Source organism: Lissotriton vulgaris, chromosome 7 (assembly GCF_964263255.1).
Source record: "Lissotriton vulgaris chromosome 7, aLisVul1.2, whole genome shotgun sequence".
Lineage (NCBI taxonomy): Eukaryota > Metazoa > Chordata > Amphibia > Caudata > Salamandridae > Lissotriton > Lissotriton vulgaris.
In genome coordinates, this window is record NC_141695.1 from 543,052,114 (window position 1) to 543,064,875 (window position 12,762).

The 12,762-nt window shown below is 44.7% G+C and overlaps 1 protein-coding gene across 1 annotated transcript in view; it reads left to right on the forward strand.

Annotated features, from left to right (window-relative positions):
- The window catches only part of ARHGAP44 (Rho GTPase activating protein 44), a 524,893-nt gene that overhangs the window by 355,688 nt on the left and 156,443 nt on the right, over window positions 1-12,762 (forward strand). Inside the window, exons 4-5 of the mRNA XM_086928736.1 lie at window positions 5,061-5,137; window positions 11,693-11,804. Coding sequence (XP_086784862.1) covers window positions 5,061-5,137; window positions 11,693-11,804 — 189 coding nt within the window. The remainder of the gene's footprint in view (window positions 1-5,060; window positions 5,138-11,692; window positions 11,805-12,762) is intronic.

Genomic DNA, 12,762 nt, shown 5'->3' on the forward strand with positions numbered 1-12,762 from the left:
TTGCAAACTGTGGCAAACTTTTCCAAAAACGTACCTTGCCTAGAAATACATTTTTCACTGAATTACCTTAACAAGCCCCCCTGCGACTTGTCGTAGAATTATAGTACACAACATTAAATAACTCAGGAAAATTTTCATGTTTCTCTATAAAAAACAGCTAGAGGATAACGAGTGTTATCTACAAAGGAATTGGATATGACTATGCAACTGCATGCCTTATGTACACATTTCTGATAACAAATGCACTTTCTTTCCAGCTATATTGGATAGTCGCATGGTCTCACTGTTAATTTGTGTCTCAAAGGATTCTGTGCCAAATTAAAATAATAACATTTCTCCCAGACTTTTTATTCTGAGCAAAACCAAGCTAAATGGTTGTACTTCACATCCTACCTCAAGCCTCCATGTCCCTCATTTGCAGCAGTGAAGAGGATTTCAGTTAACATGACTATACTCCATTCAGTTAAAGATCTCAATGACTGGCACATGCGCAAAGTTTTAGTGGCCATATCTTTGATGAAATCTCTGCTCGTTGACTATTTTCCACAGCTCTTGTCTCAAGATGTTACCCGCAAGGCAGGTAGCCAGATGAGTACAACTGGAACAGCAGGATGAAGACAGGCATGGAATTCCTCTTAGCCATAGCCTTCGGGACACACATCCAGGCAGAAGATGAATGAAAAACATCTGAGGCATGATCATACCCATCCCAGCCAGCTGCTGTCCAACACGAAACAGTATTTATAAAACAAGTACACAAGAGAGATATTTCTTTCTCTAATTAAACACAACGTCTCACATCACTTTAACTCTGGCCTAGGAGAGTCCACAAGTGTAAAGAATGCACAGACCTAAGAAGCACTGTTGGGAAATACAGAAAAGAGAAGAACGCCAAAAGTGCGAGTGTCATAATGTCAGGTGAGGGAGGTCACTCCATCCTAGTATTTTTACTTTTGGAACTGTCAGTGAAATCCAGCATCTGCCATTTTTGTGAGCCAGTGTGTACACCAAGGGCCTTATCCTCAAACAATGATGCAGCGAGGCGCCAAAGCCATCTAGCTGTGCCATGCTGCATCATTTTCAAAGCACAGAGATGCATCCTACTAACAGCAATGTGACGCATCCCTGTGCTTTCCCCTGCGCTGGCGCACAATTGGCTGCCATGCGCAGGCACCCTTGAGTCATTTTGCAAGGTTGCCTGCGCTGCAGGGATGATTGTTTTTGTGCAGGAAGGGCACTTTCCTGCTCAAAAACAATAATTAATGGCGTTTTCCTCTTTCTATGCATGCTACAGAATGCACATGTGTAGAAAGAGGAAAGAATGAGGAGAAATAAAAGAATTTCTCCTTGATGCGCCATTCGAGGCGTAGGATTCTGACGCATTCCTAGTTTTACAAAATGTTGTAAATCTGACCATGCATCAAGTTCCAAGGATGTTGCATGGAAATACCCACTGCAAACCCATGGAACTCCCCTTTTACACAGACTAATGCGTAAAAGGGGCCCATATTTACAAGGCTATGAAAAGTCATCCAGGGTGACTTTATGTGACCTTCTAAATATGGGCAAACCCATTGTGCAAGTGGTGTGTGTAAAGAAAGTGGCGCACAGGCGTTGCAATCATCTAATTTAGAGCCTGAAGGTTGGCAGCTGAGGCAGCACCACTGATAGCATTAAACTAAGCTGAGGAAGACCTGCTGGGCAAAGGTTAATGTAAAAAAATAAAAATAAAACAGCAACTCTAGTGTGCATTCTTTGTATGGCAGTCCCAGTGAAGGAAACAAGTGGCTGTCGCCTCACCCTAAATAGGGCAGGTTAAGCACCAGTGTACTGTGGTGGTCCTGTGGCAGATGGGCCTCCAGATCAAGGGTGTATGATGGCAGAGCCCACCGAGCCTCTGCCGGTGTAACCTCAGTGCTTCCTATGATGCTAAATAGAGTGCGAGTACCACAAATTTGACGAGGCGGGAGCACTGCCAGTTTACCGCAGTGTCCGTGTTCTGCCAGACACTAAATGGCGACCTAATTCTTACTGTTGCAGAAGAGTGTATCTCATAAGAGTTCTGTATACAACTGTGGTCCACTGTGAACATATTAGCATATAGGTATGCATCAGGTGGGCACTTTGAAGACACTTACGGGTTGTGGAAGTCGTCCTTGATAAGTAAGTTGATATACTTGGTGGGATATTCAATGGACAGGGAGGTCACCAAGGTCAGATCTTGCAGAGAAATTAGAATAGCAACTGTTCCTATTAAGCAGAGGACAATTTCTGAGTGCCAGGTGTGTCTGGATCTGAGGTGACAATAGCTCTACAGATATTGGCACACAACTCAAGGTCACGTGTGAAAAAAATATATCCTGACAGTTGAGTCATCTCAACACCCACTCGTTGAAGACGAGTATCTGATACCAGGCAATTAGGGGCACCTCGAGGAGATGTATTGGGATTTACAAACTTTTCTGGAAAGGTTCTATGAAAACAGGGTTTTGGAGAACTTTGCCTTTTAAGGTCGCATTTCAAGGTCGTCCAGTCTTCTTCTATATACCAAAATATTTGTATTTGTTGCAAAATTGTCAATAGTGAGCAAACTTTATATGCTTACTCGGGAAAGAAAAGGTGTGTTTTTAAAGTGTCTACCCTCTAAAGTCCAACATTTAGACTAAACATGAACTAAAATGATGAGTCTTACTTGCCCAATAGGGTCAAATGGTTTACTTATGCAAACAAAATCAAAACAAATGGTAAAATGTGTAATTGGAAAAGAAAAGAAAAAGTACAACAGTTACATCAACGTGATGTAAAAGTGGAATTATGGCATAAACACAGACATTTATGTACTTGCAAGTCTGTAAATTCTCTTTCGCTGGTATTTGCCCTGCTATGCAGTGTTCAGAATGTTGTTCAAAGGGTGGTCACCTGCAAAAATAAGTTACTAGGAAACTTGGGGCGAACTGGAAATTGAATCAGACTCTTGAGCATCCATCGTTTTCATCAGGCATTTCCACCTCTTTCCTGAATGGCGTGTAAGGTGCACACCAGCGAATAAATATTTCCCCACGCTCGGATGCAGTTGTTGGAACATATGATTCAATTCCTTGGCTGCTATATTGGGAGATGTGGACACCGGCTGCGTTTTTTTTGGCTTTGAACAAATTCAAAATGAGACAGGAGAGAAGTTGACTGTGCTTGGGGTCAAATTCCCACAGAAAGCTAAATCTCGGTTGATGGAACTGAGACAGAGTTCATCCCAAAGCAAGTGCATGTCTGGCAAAGTCACCTGCATAACTTGTGCCTGACTCTCTTCCAGGCCCCTCTGCTTCCTAATAATTCTATATTGTTTGAAAATATAAGATTCCTCTTTAGGCCATGAAAACTTCTGGAAATTCTCCTCTAAATGAACTCCACAGACAAAACAGTGATGTCATTATTTTTAAACATTTTCACAAACTATATTATGCCGAAAACATCTGAATGTGTTCCAATAAAAATCTGATTATTAACACATCTGCAATGAAATGCTTCCAAACGTTGTCATTAGACATGCAAAATCCCAAAAATTAAATGTCTCAAAGATTGTATAACCACAATTTCCTCGCATGAAATGGCAACGGAGCATGGAATTTCCACCAAATCCCTGAAGGTGCAATAATGGAAAGTAAACCCAACATAACAAGATATGCTGCAAGTTACAACCAGTGCCAAGGGAATGGAACATCCATAAAGTCCATTAGCTCATGAATGCCCATGTCATGATAATATCAGCCAAATAACACATGACAAAATCAGACATGAAATGCATTCATAAAGTAAATGTTTCCATTAAATATCAACTGCCCATAAAATAATCATCACCCGCCAACATTGATGACATGCACGCATCATATGGCATCGGTCATAAATTGCCTTATATATTCCTCAATGCCCCTTTGAGTGCGATTCCCCTTCCAGTGACATTGTTAGCAACATGTGTATTGACGCAACCCAGCATGCAAAGTCTAAGCCAATGAATAAGGAGCCAAGGAGCAGGAGGATTGCATACAGGAGATTCATTATGGATCTCACAGGTAAGAGCTTGCAGCAGCCCCAGTAAACTTGAATCATTTTCTAAGCCTAATTGTTAATTTGGATTCCAGCATCATCTCTTACGTTGGTGCTTGCTAAAATTAACACAGAACTACATAGGATCTCTCCTAGCTGTACGTCAATGCACATGGAAATGCTTTTACGGAGAAACCTCAAGAGAAAAGTCGTTACAGATAAATAGCATTCTAGAGAAACCACTGAAGTGAAAATTAGCAATACAGTGATGAATGAAAAAGAACATACATTTGGAAGTATTTATGTCAGGATTAGTTGAACCAAGAGATAGTTTATTAAATTATTTAAACCTGGTACAAAAGGATTTCGGAGAGGTATAAGTTTAAGGGATAAGGGTAGGATTAGGATTTCGGTTAAATACACTGGCATTAGCCTCCAGCGATGGTGAGGTTGTCATCTTTATATTTCTTGGTCTCAAGGCTTGAGGGCTTTTCAAGTCAGCAATGAGGATAAACATTTCCACTGTGCTTTGATCAAGAGTCTGTGTAACAAGAATTATAAGGGCGTGATTGCATTGAACTGGTGTATGCTTGTGATCAGGATACCAGCTCTATGTGGAACAGCCGATTACTGCACAACCTGGATTTTATGTTTTAGAAAGCGCAGTCTGGAGGGCGTTCCAGTAGGCCACCTTGATATTGTTGGCTAATAAAAATAATCCCCACCTCACTGGTGATGTCATAATCATGGATAACCGTCCGGGCTTGGCAATGTACTTTCACCAAGTACAGTAGAAAACAGAGTAATACAAAGTAAATATCTGAGTGTCATGACGATGTTACAAAATATTATTCCTGAATTCCATACATCCAGAGTAGTGAACGGTGACAAATGTCTGCTTAACTGTAAGTATTATTCTTATTTTCCAGCTTTTCTCTTGGTCTGGCGTCGTTGCTTCTTCTAGTGTAACTATTCTTTCCCTTCATCTTCAGTCTTGAATGAATTTTTTTTTGTTTCAGAAAAAGCTGCCTTTGACCACTTTGGCCCAGTGTCTTATGGAAGGTTCCACCATCCTTGGAGATGACTCTCTGCTTGGGTAAGACTCAACATACACATCATTTGTGAGGTGGGAGCTGTATGACTAGAAGCAACATGTCAGAATCTATTGTGGGTTGAGAGATGAATACAGGAAATGCATAGTTGGTCAATAAATTTGACTGTGAGTATCCGGGTATATGATTCTTGATTTATCTACAGATTAGCCATTACTGTTACTCAGTCTGTCACCAGAGCTGATTTTTCAGAGTCTGCAAAAAAATGAATATATACAAAGTTGACAAAATACATTTAACACAGTCAGGCAACACAGTTCCATTTTCTCCTACTGCAAAATTCAGCTGAAGATGGTCAACAGAGTCCAGTTATAGGTGAAAGGATTCACTGTCCTTCACAACAGGTCTGTTTTCATTTTACTGCAAACCTAAAAAAAACTATTTTATAGCAAACCGAATTTAACTGAAAGTCAGAGAATCATTAGGTCAATAAAAGAGTTGGATAATCAACCTTTGAAGTCTATGGCCAAATTGGATTCTCTTTAATTGTGCACTGCATTGTTCTGTTCTTTCTCTCCCATGGCATCCCTTGTGCATCCTGGCTACCCTTGAGTTGATCTGCACTTTTTCTATTGGAGAAGCAGATAAACGTTAAACAACTATACACTTATATACTGGGAAGTTGGTTCACTTTGGAAGTACTCGTCTGGCCTGATATGTTTTGCGGTATATGGTTGGCAGAGGTTGCCCAAATGTGTCTTTGAACAACTCTCTGTCTACAAAATCTTCAGCCATAAATACATGACTCTGGTTCCAGTTGAGTCTAGACTGGAAATTCTGTTTTCCACCTTAGCCCCCTCTTCCCATCAGGCTATAAACCTAGGAAATGGGTTTCCAATTCCATTTCACATTATAGAGGAAATGTGGGATGGCCATCAAAGACCTGCTGTGCAGAATCCAGATCTTGACCGTTATTTTAGTTCCATCAGCACAGCATGGGTTCCAATGTCAATTCATTCCAAGTGTTAGCTCAAGCTATTACTAAGATTTAAGGTGGCATGGAAATCATGCAATAAGAAAAACCATTCTAATTATCCATTGTGCGGGCAAACCCTGCTGCTGCTCCTAGCAATAGAGATACAGAGTAAGCTAGAGTGAATCCTGATCAAAGACTGATAAAAGCACCTGCGGCAGGAAGTTGGGTTACTGCTTTAGACTCACCGTAAAAGTATGCTGTCAGTCCTTAAGGATGCTGGGCCTTCATTGTTCAATATAAATTACAATTTAGGTTGGGGCCTGAGAATGTATTAACTCAGTTGTTGAAGGTCCCCTCTATGTTATTGTATTTGACGAATAATGCACGCGGTCACTCATCTAATTAATCAAGTAAAGCCATTTTCAATAGTTTTGACCAGTTGCTGCAGTGATTCATAACAGTATTATGATATGGCCAAAGACTTCAGGTCACATGGGTCTACTTACATTATGGCAGGGAAGTAAAGACCTCAATACATGTACCAGCCAGTTTAGAAACTTCAGATAAAAGCAAGCTGGACAAACGAATCAGCGGCTGCTGCCTTTTCCAATGTTCTTGGAGAGAAGTTAAAATACATCTTGTATTTGTTGTGAATTGACCCATAGAGATAACTTTGCAAATTCATGCACAGGAAAATTCATGAAGCTATGAAAGAAGATGGGCACCCCGGATCTTGGTGCCTTTAAATTCTTCAGAGAAGAATCAGAATGGCACAGGATCTGTGGAGCCAATGCAGACTGGATTATTACGGTGTCCTCCTACTAAAGAGGAAAAGGAGCAATGAAGACCAGAAGTACTTTGCTTATAATATAGCCAGTAGGTTATATGTGAAGCAAAGCAATGTCTCCAGCGTTTGGGAAACAGGAAAGGCTCGTGTCTGATTAGCTAATCCAGGGTGGGCTCAGGTCAATTAGAAAAATGTGCTACTGATAAAAGACATTTAATTGTAGAAGTAATGCTAGCGACCACTACAAACAATGGCATTGATTGACAGTGGAGGTACAAGGTGCTTTATGGATTAAATATTTAATTCCCAGTCTAGTATTTGGCTGCAAAGAAAGGAAGGATTTGGGGTTATTAAACACATCAAATCAAATATACTTTATTCGGTTTTTGTGGTACAAAACCATAAAAGTTCATAATACAAACAAATTACGATCCAGATTACAATAAAAACACTTTAAGAGACCAAGATACAGTAAGACAGGGTCCCAGTCATAAAAAATCTTTTCCACTCCAAGGTTGAGACAGTATCAGAGGAGTTCATGGTTAGTCATCGTTACATGTCCAGGTGTTTCCCAAAAATTCATGATACATTTTATGAATCCTGCCGCATGGGGTATGATTTCGGAAGAGGAGGAAAACACGGAATTTTGGGATAGAAGTCATGTAAATCCCATATGGATATTGGGCCGTCTCTTTCTTGAGGCGGCCAAGTTTTCAAGTAAAGGACAATATTTCTGTCTCTAAATCTCACAAGAACCAAGTCCCCAGCAACATCTTTAGGAAGGGAGCCCAACCAGCCCACCCTTCTGACGCTCCTTATTGCTCCGTATAAATTACGGGGCAGTGGCCTATTTTTTGACAGCCAGAATTTGGTTTTATTAACTAAGTCATGTTGTCTCTCGGTTTTACCAAGTGGAAGAGCAGGTACACCCGCAAGGATGCACACATATGGGGCCGTTCCGGTGGTAAATGAATAGAATTAACTCTAGGTGCGGTCAACTGGGGAAGGGAAACTTTAACCCCTTCGATGCTGATGACGAGCTCAGCTCGTCATCAGCCACGGCGGGCGTGTGCGGATGACGAGCTGAGCTCGTCATCTAACGCTGCTTTTAGAAAAAAGCAGCGTAGCGCGAAAATAACCGCCGCAGCGATGCGGTTAACGGGGTATTGAGCTTTTTTTTGCCCTGATGCACTAGGGCCAGTTGGTTGTATTTGGGGCCTTTTATCCTGCACAAATGGTTTAGAGCCTAGGTGAGTAGGAGGTGACTTCGGGCGGTTGAATGTGTCACTGCATTTGTCAGCCAGCGGGTTTGACTTGGTGGCTTTCTCTATTCCAGAGAGTCTATCCCCTAACATGTTAATTTTTTCTAACAACGGAGCTATCATGGAGATAACCAATTGTTCAATTAGGGGTAGTATGTGCAGGTGGGGAGAAGGTGTTATGGCATCTGGCTACTCAACAATCGCTGGGGTCAATGAGGAATTAGCAGAGGATGAGCTTAGGCACAGTTTTTGGATTTTGGGGTCGTTTCCACCTTGATTGACACCGTTATGTTTCCTTTTCAAAGATGGGACCTGAGGGGGTTCGATACTTTGAGTGTTCGGGCTGCAGGTTTTGTTAAATAATATGGGGGGATCTCAGATTGTAGCCTTGTCTGGTAGTGTACTAACGCTTTTGGGCGGAGGGGGAGTTTCCAATGTAGCATAGTTGGTTTGACATAGGAGGTTTAACTCGTCTACCAGGGAGAACATTTGCCCAATGCCTGCCACGCTAGTTGAATGGTCCCCCTTGGAGGTCATGGTGATAAAGGGATATAGGGCGGCAATATGTGAGCAAGTCCATAAATATGGAGACAAATCGGTTTGAGGGGGTCTTTACCTTCTTGATAGTAGGCCTTCACTATGGCAGCCAAAGGGGGTGGCCCATCCCGTCCTTATCCGGCCTTTGAGGGCCGTAGAGGGCCCGCCCTTTGCCCAGGCTTAGCCCCGGGCTCAGTCCCACGCGTGTCCCGCGTCGCCGGACCTTCCGTGTGTTTTTAAGCGCCTCCAGGTGCGTCTCGGGCGTCAGCGCCCACAAGGGATGCCGGGAGTGGTAGTTCTCCTCCCTCCGCACAGCGGCCACATGATGTTCCTCGGCGGCGGCGGGAGGGAGGGCAGCCGGTGAGTGGGGGAATTCGGAGACCACCCCACTGGGTTTGCTGGCAACAGAGGAAGCGAGCGTTCCTGGCTGGTCAAGGTAGCGCTGGGGAGCCCGCTCTGCCGGACCTTCCGTGTGTTTTTAAGCGCCTCCAGGCGCGTCTCGGGCGTCAGCGCCCGCAGGGGATGCCGGGAGTGGTAGTTCTCCTCCCTCCGCACAGCGGCCACCTGATGTTCCTCGGCGGCGGCGGGAGGGAGGGCAGCTGGTGAATGGGGGAATTCGGAGACCACCCCACTGGGTTTGTTGGCAACAGAGGAAGCGAGCATTCCTGGCTGCTCAAGGTAGCGCTGGGGAGCCCGCTCTGCCGGACCTTCCGTGTGTTTTTAAGCGCTACCAGGCGCGTCTCGGGCGTCAGCGCCCGCAGGGGACCCGGGAGTGGTAGTTCTCCTCCCTCCGCACAGCGGCCACCTGATGTTCCTCGGCGGCGGCGGGAGGGAGGGCAGCCGGTGAGTTGGGGAATTCGGAGACCACCCCACTGGGTTTGCTGGCAACAGAGGAAGCGAGCGTTCCTGGCTGGTCAAGGTAGCGCTGGGGAGCCCGCTCTGCCGGACCTTCCGTGTGTTTTTAAGCGCCTCCAGGCGTGTCTCGGGCGTTAGCGCCCTCAGGGGATGCCGGGAGTGGTAGTTCTCCTCCCTCCGCACAGCGGCCACCTGATGTTCCTCGGCGGCGGCGGGAGGGAGGGCAGCTGGTGAATGGGGGAATTCGGAGACCACCCCACTGGGTTTGCTGGCAACAGAGGAAGCGAGCGTTCCTGGCTGGTCAAGGTAGCGCTGGGGAGCCCGCTCTGCCGGACCTTCCGTGTGCTTTTAAGCGCCTCCAGGCGCGTCTCGGGCATCAGCGCCCGCAGGGGACCCGGGAGTGGTAGTTCTCCTCCCTCCGCACAGCGGCCACCTGATGTTCCTCGGCAGCGGCGGGAGGGAGGGCAGCCGGTGAGTGGGGGAATTCGGAGACCACCCCACTGGGTTTGCTGGCAACAGAGGAAGCCAGCGTTCCTGGCTGGTCAAGGTAGCGCTGGGGAGCCCGCTCTGCCGGACCTTCCGTGTGTTTTTAAGCGCCTCCAGGCGCGTCTCGGGCGTTAGCGCCCGCAGGGGATGCCGGGAGTGGTAGTTCTCCTCCCTCCGCACAGCGGCCACCTGATGTTCCTCGGCGGCGGCGGGAGAGAGGGCAGCCGGTGAGTGGGGGAATTCGGAGACCACCCCACTGGGTTTGCTGGCAACAGAGGTAGCGAGCGTTCCTGGCTGGTCAAGGTAGCGCTGGGGAGCCCGCTCTGCGGGACCTTCCGTGTGTTCCGGGGGAGCACATAAATTGAACTTCATTAGCATCAGGAGATGTGATTTGGAGACACACGAAGTGATTGTGGTTATGGGAGAGAGTCATGTAGAAACCTGCATATTTAAGCAATGCACGGGCAAATATGGTCATGTTATGCATGACTTGGCTTTATTGTCCTACCCTGCACATAGTAATCATTAGATGAACACATTTATCAAAGTTTTGCCAAGAGCATTGTTTTCCTCATCTTGGTCTGCGTCACATACTGACATTAAAGCCTTTAGCTGTTTCGAAATGTATCAGATTTGGAAAATACAATACCAACATTTTCTGGATATCTTTAGTTAGGAGGGAGCTGAAACGCTGCTGCCACATCAGAGATGAGATTGCACCATCAACTTGATCCCTGGGGCTAAAATCCATCATGGCAGGATCTAGTCCCTCACTGTGAAAGAAGCACTGAAAGTGTATCTGAAAGAGAACATAAAGAAAGGATTCTTAAGACGTTTACCAGCAGGAGCAGTGATCTTTTTTTATCTTGACACCTAATGCAACTTTTAGACCTTGCATTGATCATTGTAAATAGATTACATAACCATTGTGGTATTGGTTGAGGGACAACCTTATTTTGAGATAGATGCCATATTATATTCTTGAATCAGGAAAGGACAATTGCAATATGTTGTTGGATTTAAATGGCTTAATATACCAAAAAAATCCTGGGAGCCTACCTCATTGGTATATGCTTCTAAGCTAAAGAGTTCAATCATAGATTCCCAGCAAACTTTGAATAACTTCCCAGCAGAGGGGATGTTTACGAGCAAGCAGAACTAAAAGGATTCACTATCCATCATGACAGATCCAGCTTTATTCTCTTGCAAACCTGAGGAACAAGTTAAGAGTGACATGTATTTTCCGAATGCCAGAGTAGTGTCAAGTCAATAGAAGAGGTGGTGAACGGGTCTTTGGAGGGTGGGGCACAGATTAAGGGTGGGATGGAGAATATACAGGACATGGTGGATGTAGCACAGGAGAGATCTTGTAAGTTTCCTGCTTATTATTTCTGTTCACACTCTGCTTTCTTCAGCGTTATTTTGTTTTGTCCGTTGGTTACCTCGTATTCATTTAGTTTGTCTACTTGTACATTGTTATCTCTTACCCTTTTGTATGGCAGTGTTCTGTTTTGCCTCTTCTGTGTAGTTGGATTATACTCTTTGCTCAGGAACTGGTGTTCCTACAGTTCCTCGGGGAGCATGACCCACAGGCTCCCTGAGGTAAAGCCGTACCCATATTTCTCCCCTTGTACTCAGAGACTGTGGTGATAATGTGCTGTCCAACATGAACAGGCATTTTCTTGTCTCTTCACAGGAAGATGCTCCGGTTATGCGGGGAAGCCGAGGATAAACTTGCCCAGGAGCTGACACACTTCGAGGTGGAGGTGGAACGAGATGTTATAGACCCTTTATTTGTTTTGGCCGAGGTAAGGGTTTCTAATGCCACTTCCCAACAGTAGGATGGAAGAGAGGACAGTTTTTTTCAGACTGAGAGAGTGGTCAGATCTTGTGTGTCTGACCTTTTATGTTTTAGAGCCTAACTTGATATTTTCTCATTCCAAATGAATTAAGGAGGCTGAATCAGGTTAAGAATGGCACTGTGCAAAGGGTAACACAAGTCATTTTTAAATGTAAGCCTCATAACTGTTTGGTATTAAATAATATTCTTTTTTTGTGAAGCTGTAGGGCCCAGATTTGCAAAGGGCTCCTGTCGCCATTGCATCACACAAGGCGACACAAGCTTTAAGTCAGATTTACTAAGCCATGCAAAGCCACCTTGCGTGGCGTAGTAAATCTGGGGTAACGCAGTACAGCGCAAGCTGCTGGCTTTCGTTAATCTTCATTGGGAGGGTGTTTCATGGATAGAGCATGCGTATTTCCATGCATCCACCCATGGTTTTTGTACCATTTCCAGATTTATTTCTCCTCGATATGTCTTCTTTCTAGGAGTGCTGCATTGTGCAGCACACTTAGAAGGAGGAAAGCGCCTCTGAGGATTGTTTTTGTACAGGAAGGTGTCCCTTTCTGCACAAAAACAATCCTGCTTTAAACACGGTACCTGTGTTGGTTTTAAGCAGCACGCAGTGCCCCAGCAGAGAGAGAGAGCAGGAATACGCCATATATTAGTAAACATGGGTCAATTCTGCTCTCTTCGTTTGATTCTGCACAGCAAGTTGTCTTGCTGCGTTGCATCGTGCCAAATCTTAGTAAATCTGAGCCCAAGTGTTATTATATTTTTATAAATTCTTGTTACAGTACAGCTACTTCATAGGAAAACTGATAAAAGACAGACCAGCAGAGCTGAATCAGAGTTATTCAAATGTCAGGCTGCATTTGGCATGTGACAACCTGACAGTGACCAACTCAATCACTGCCATATCAGGC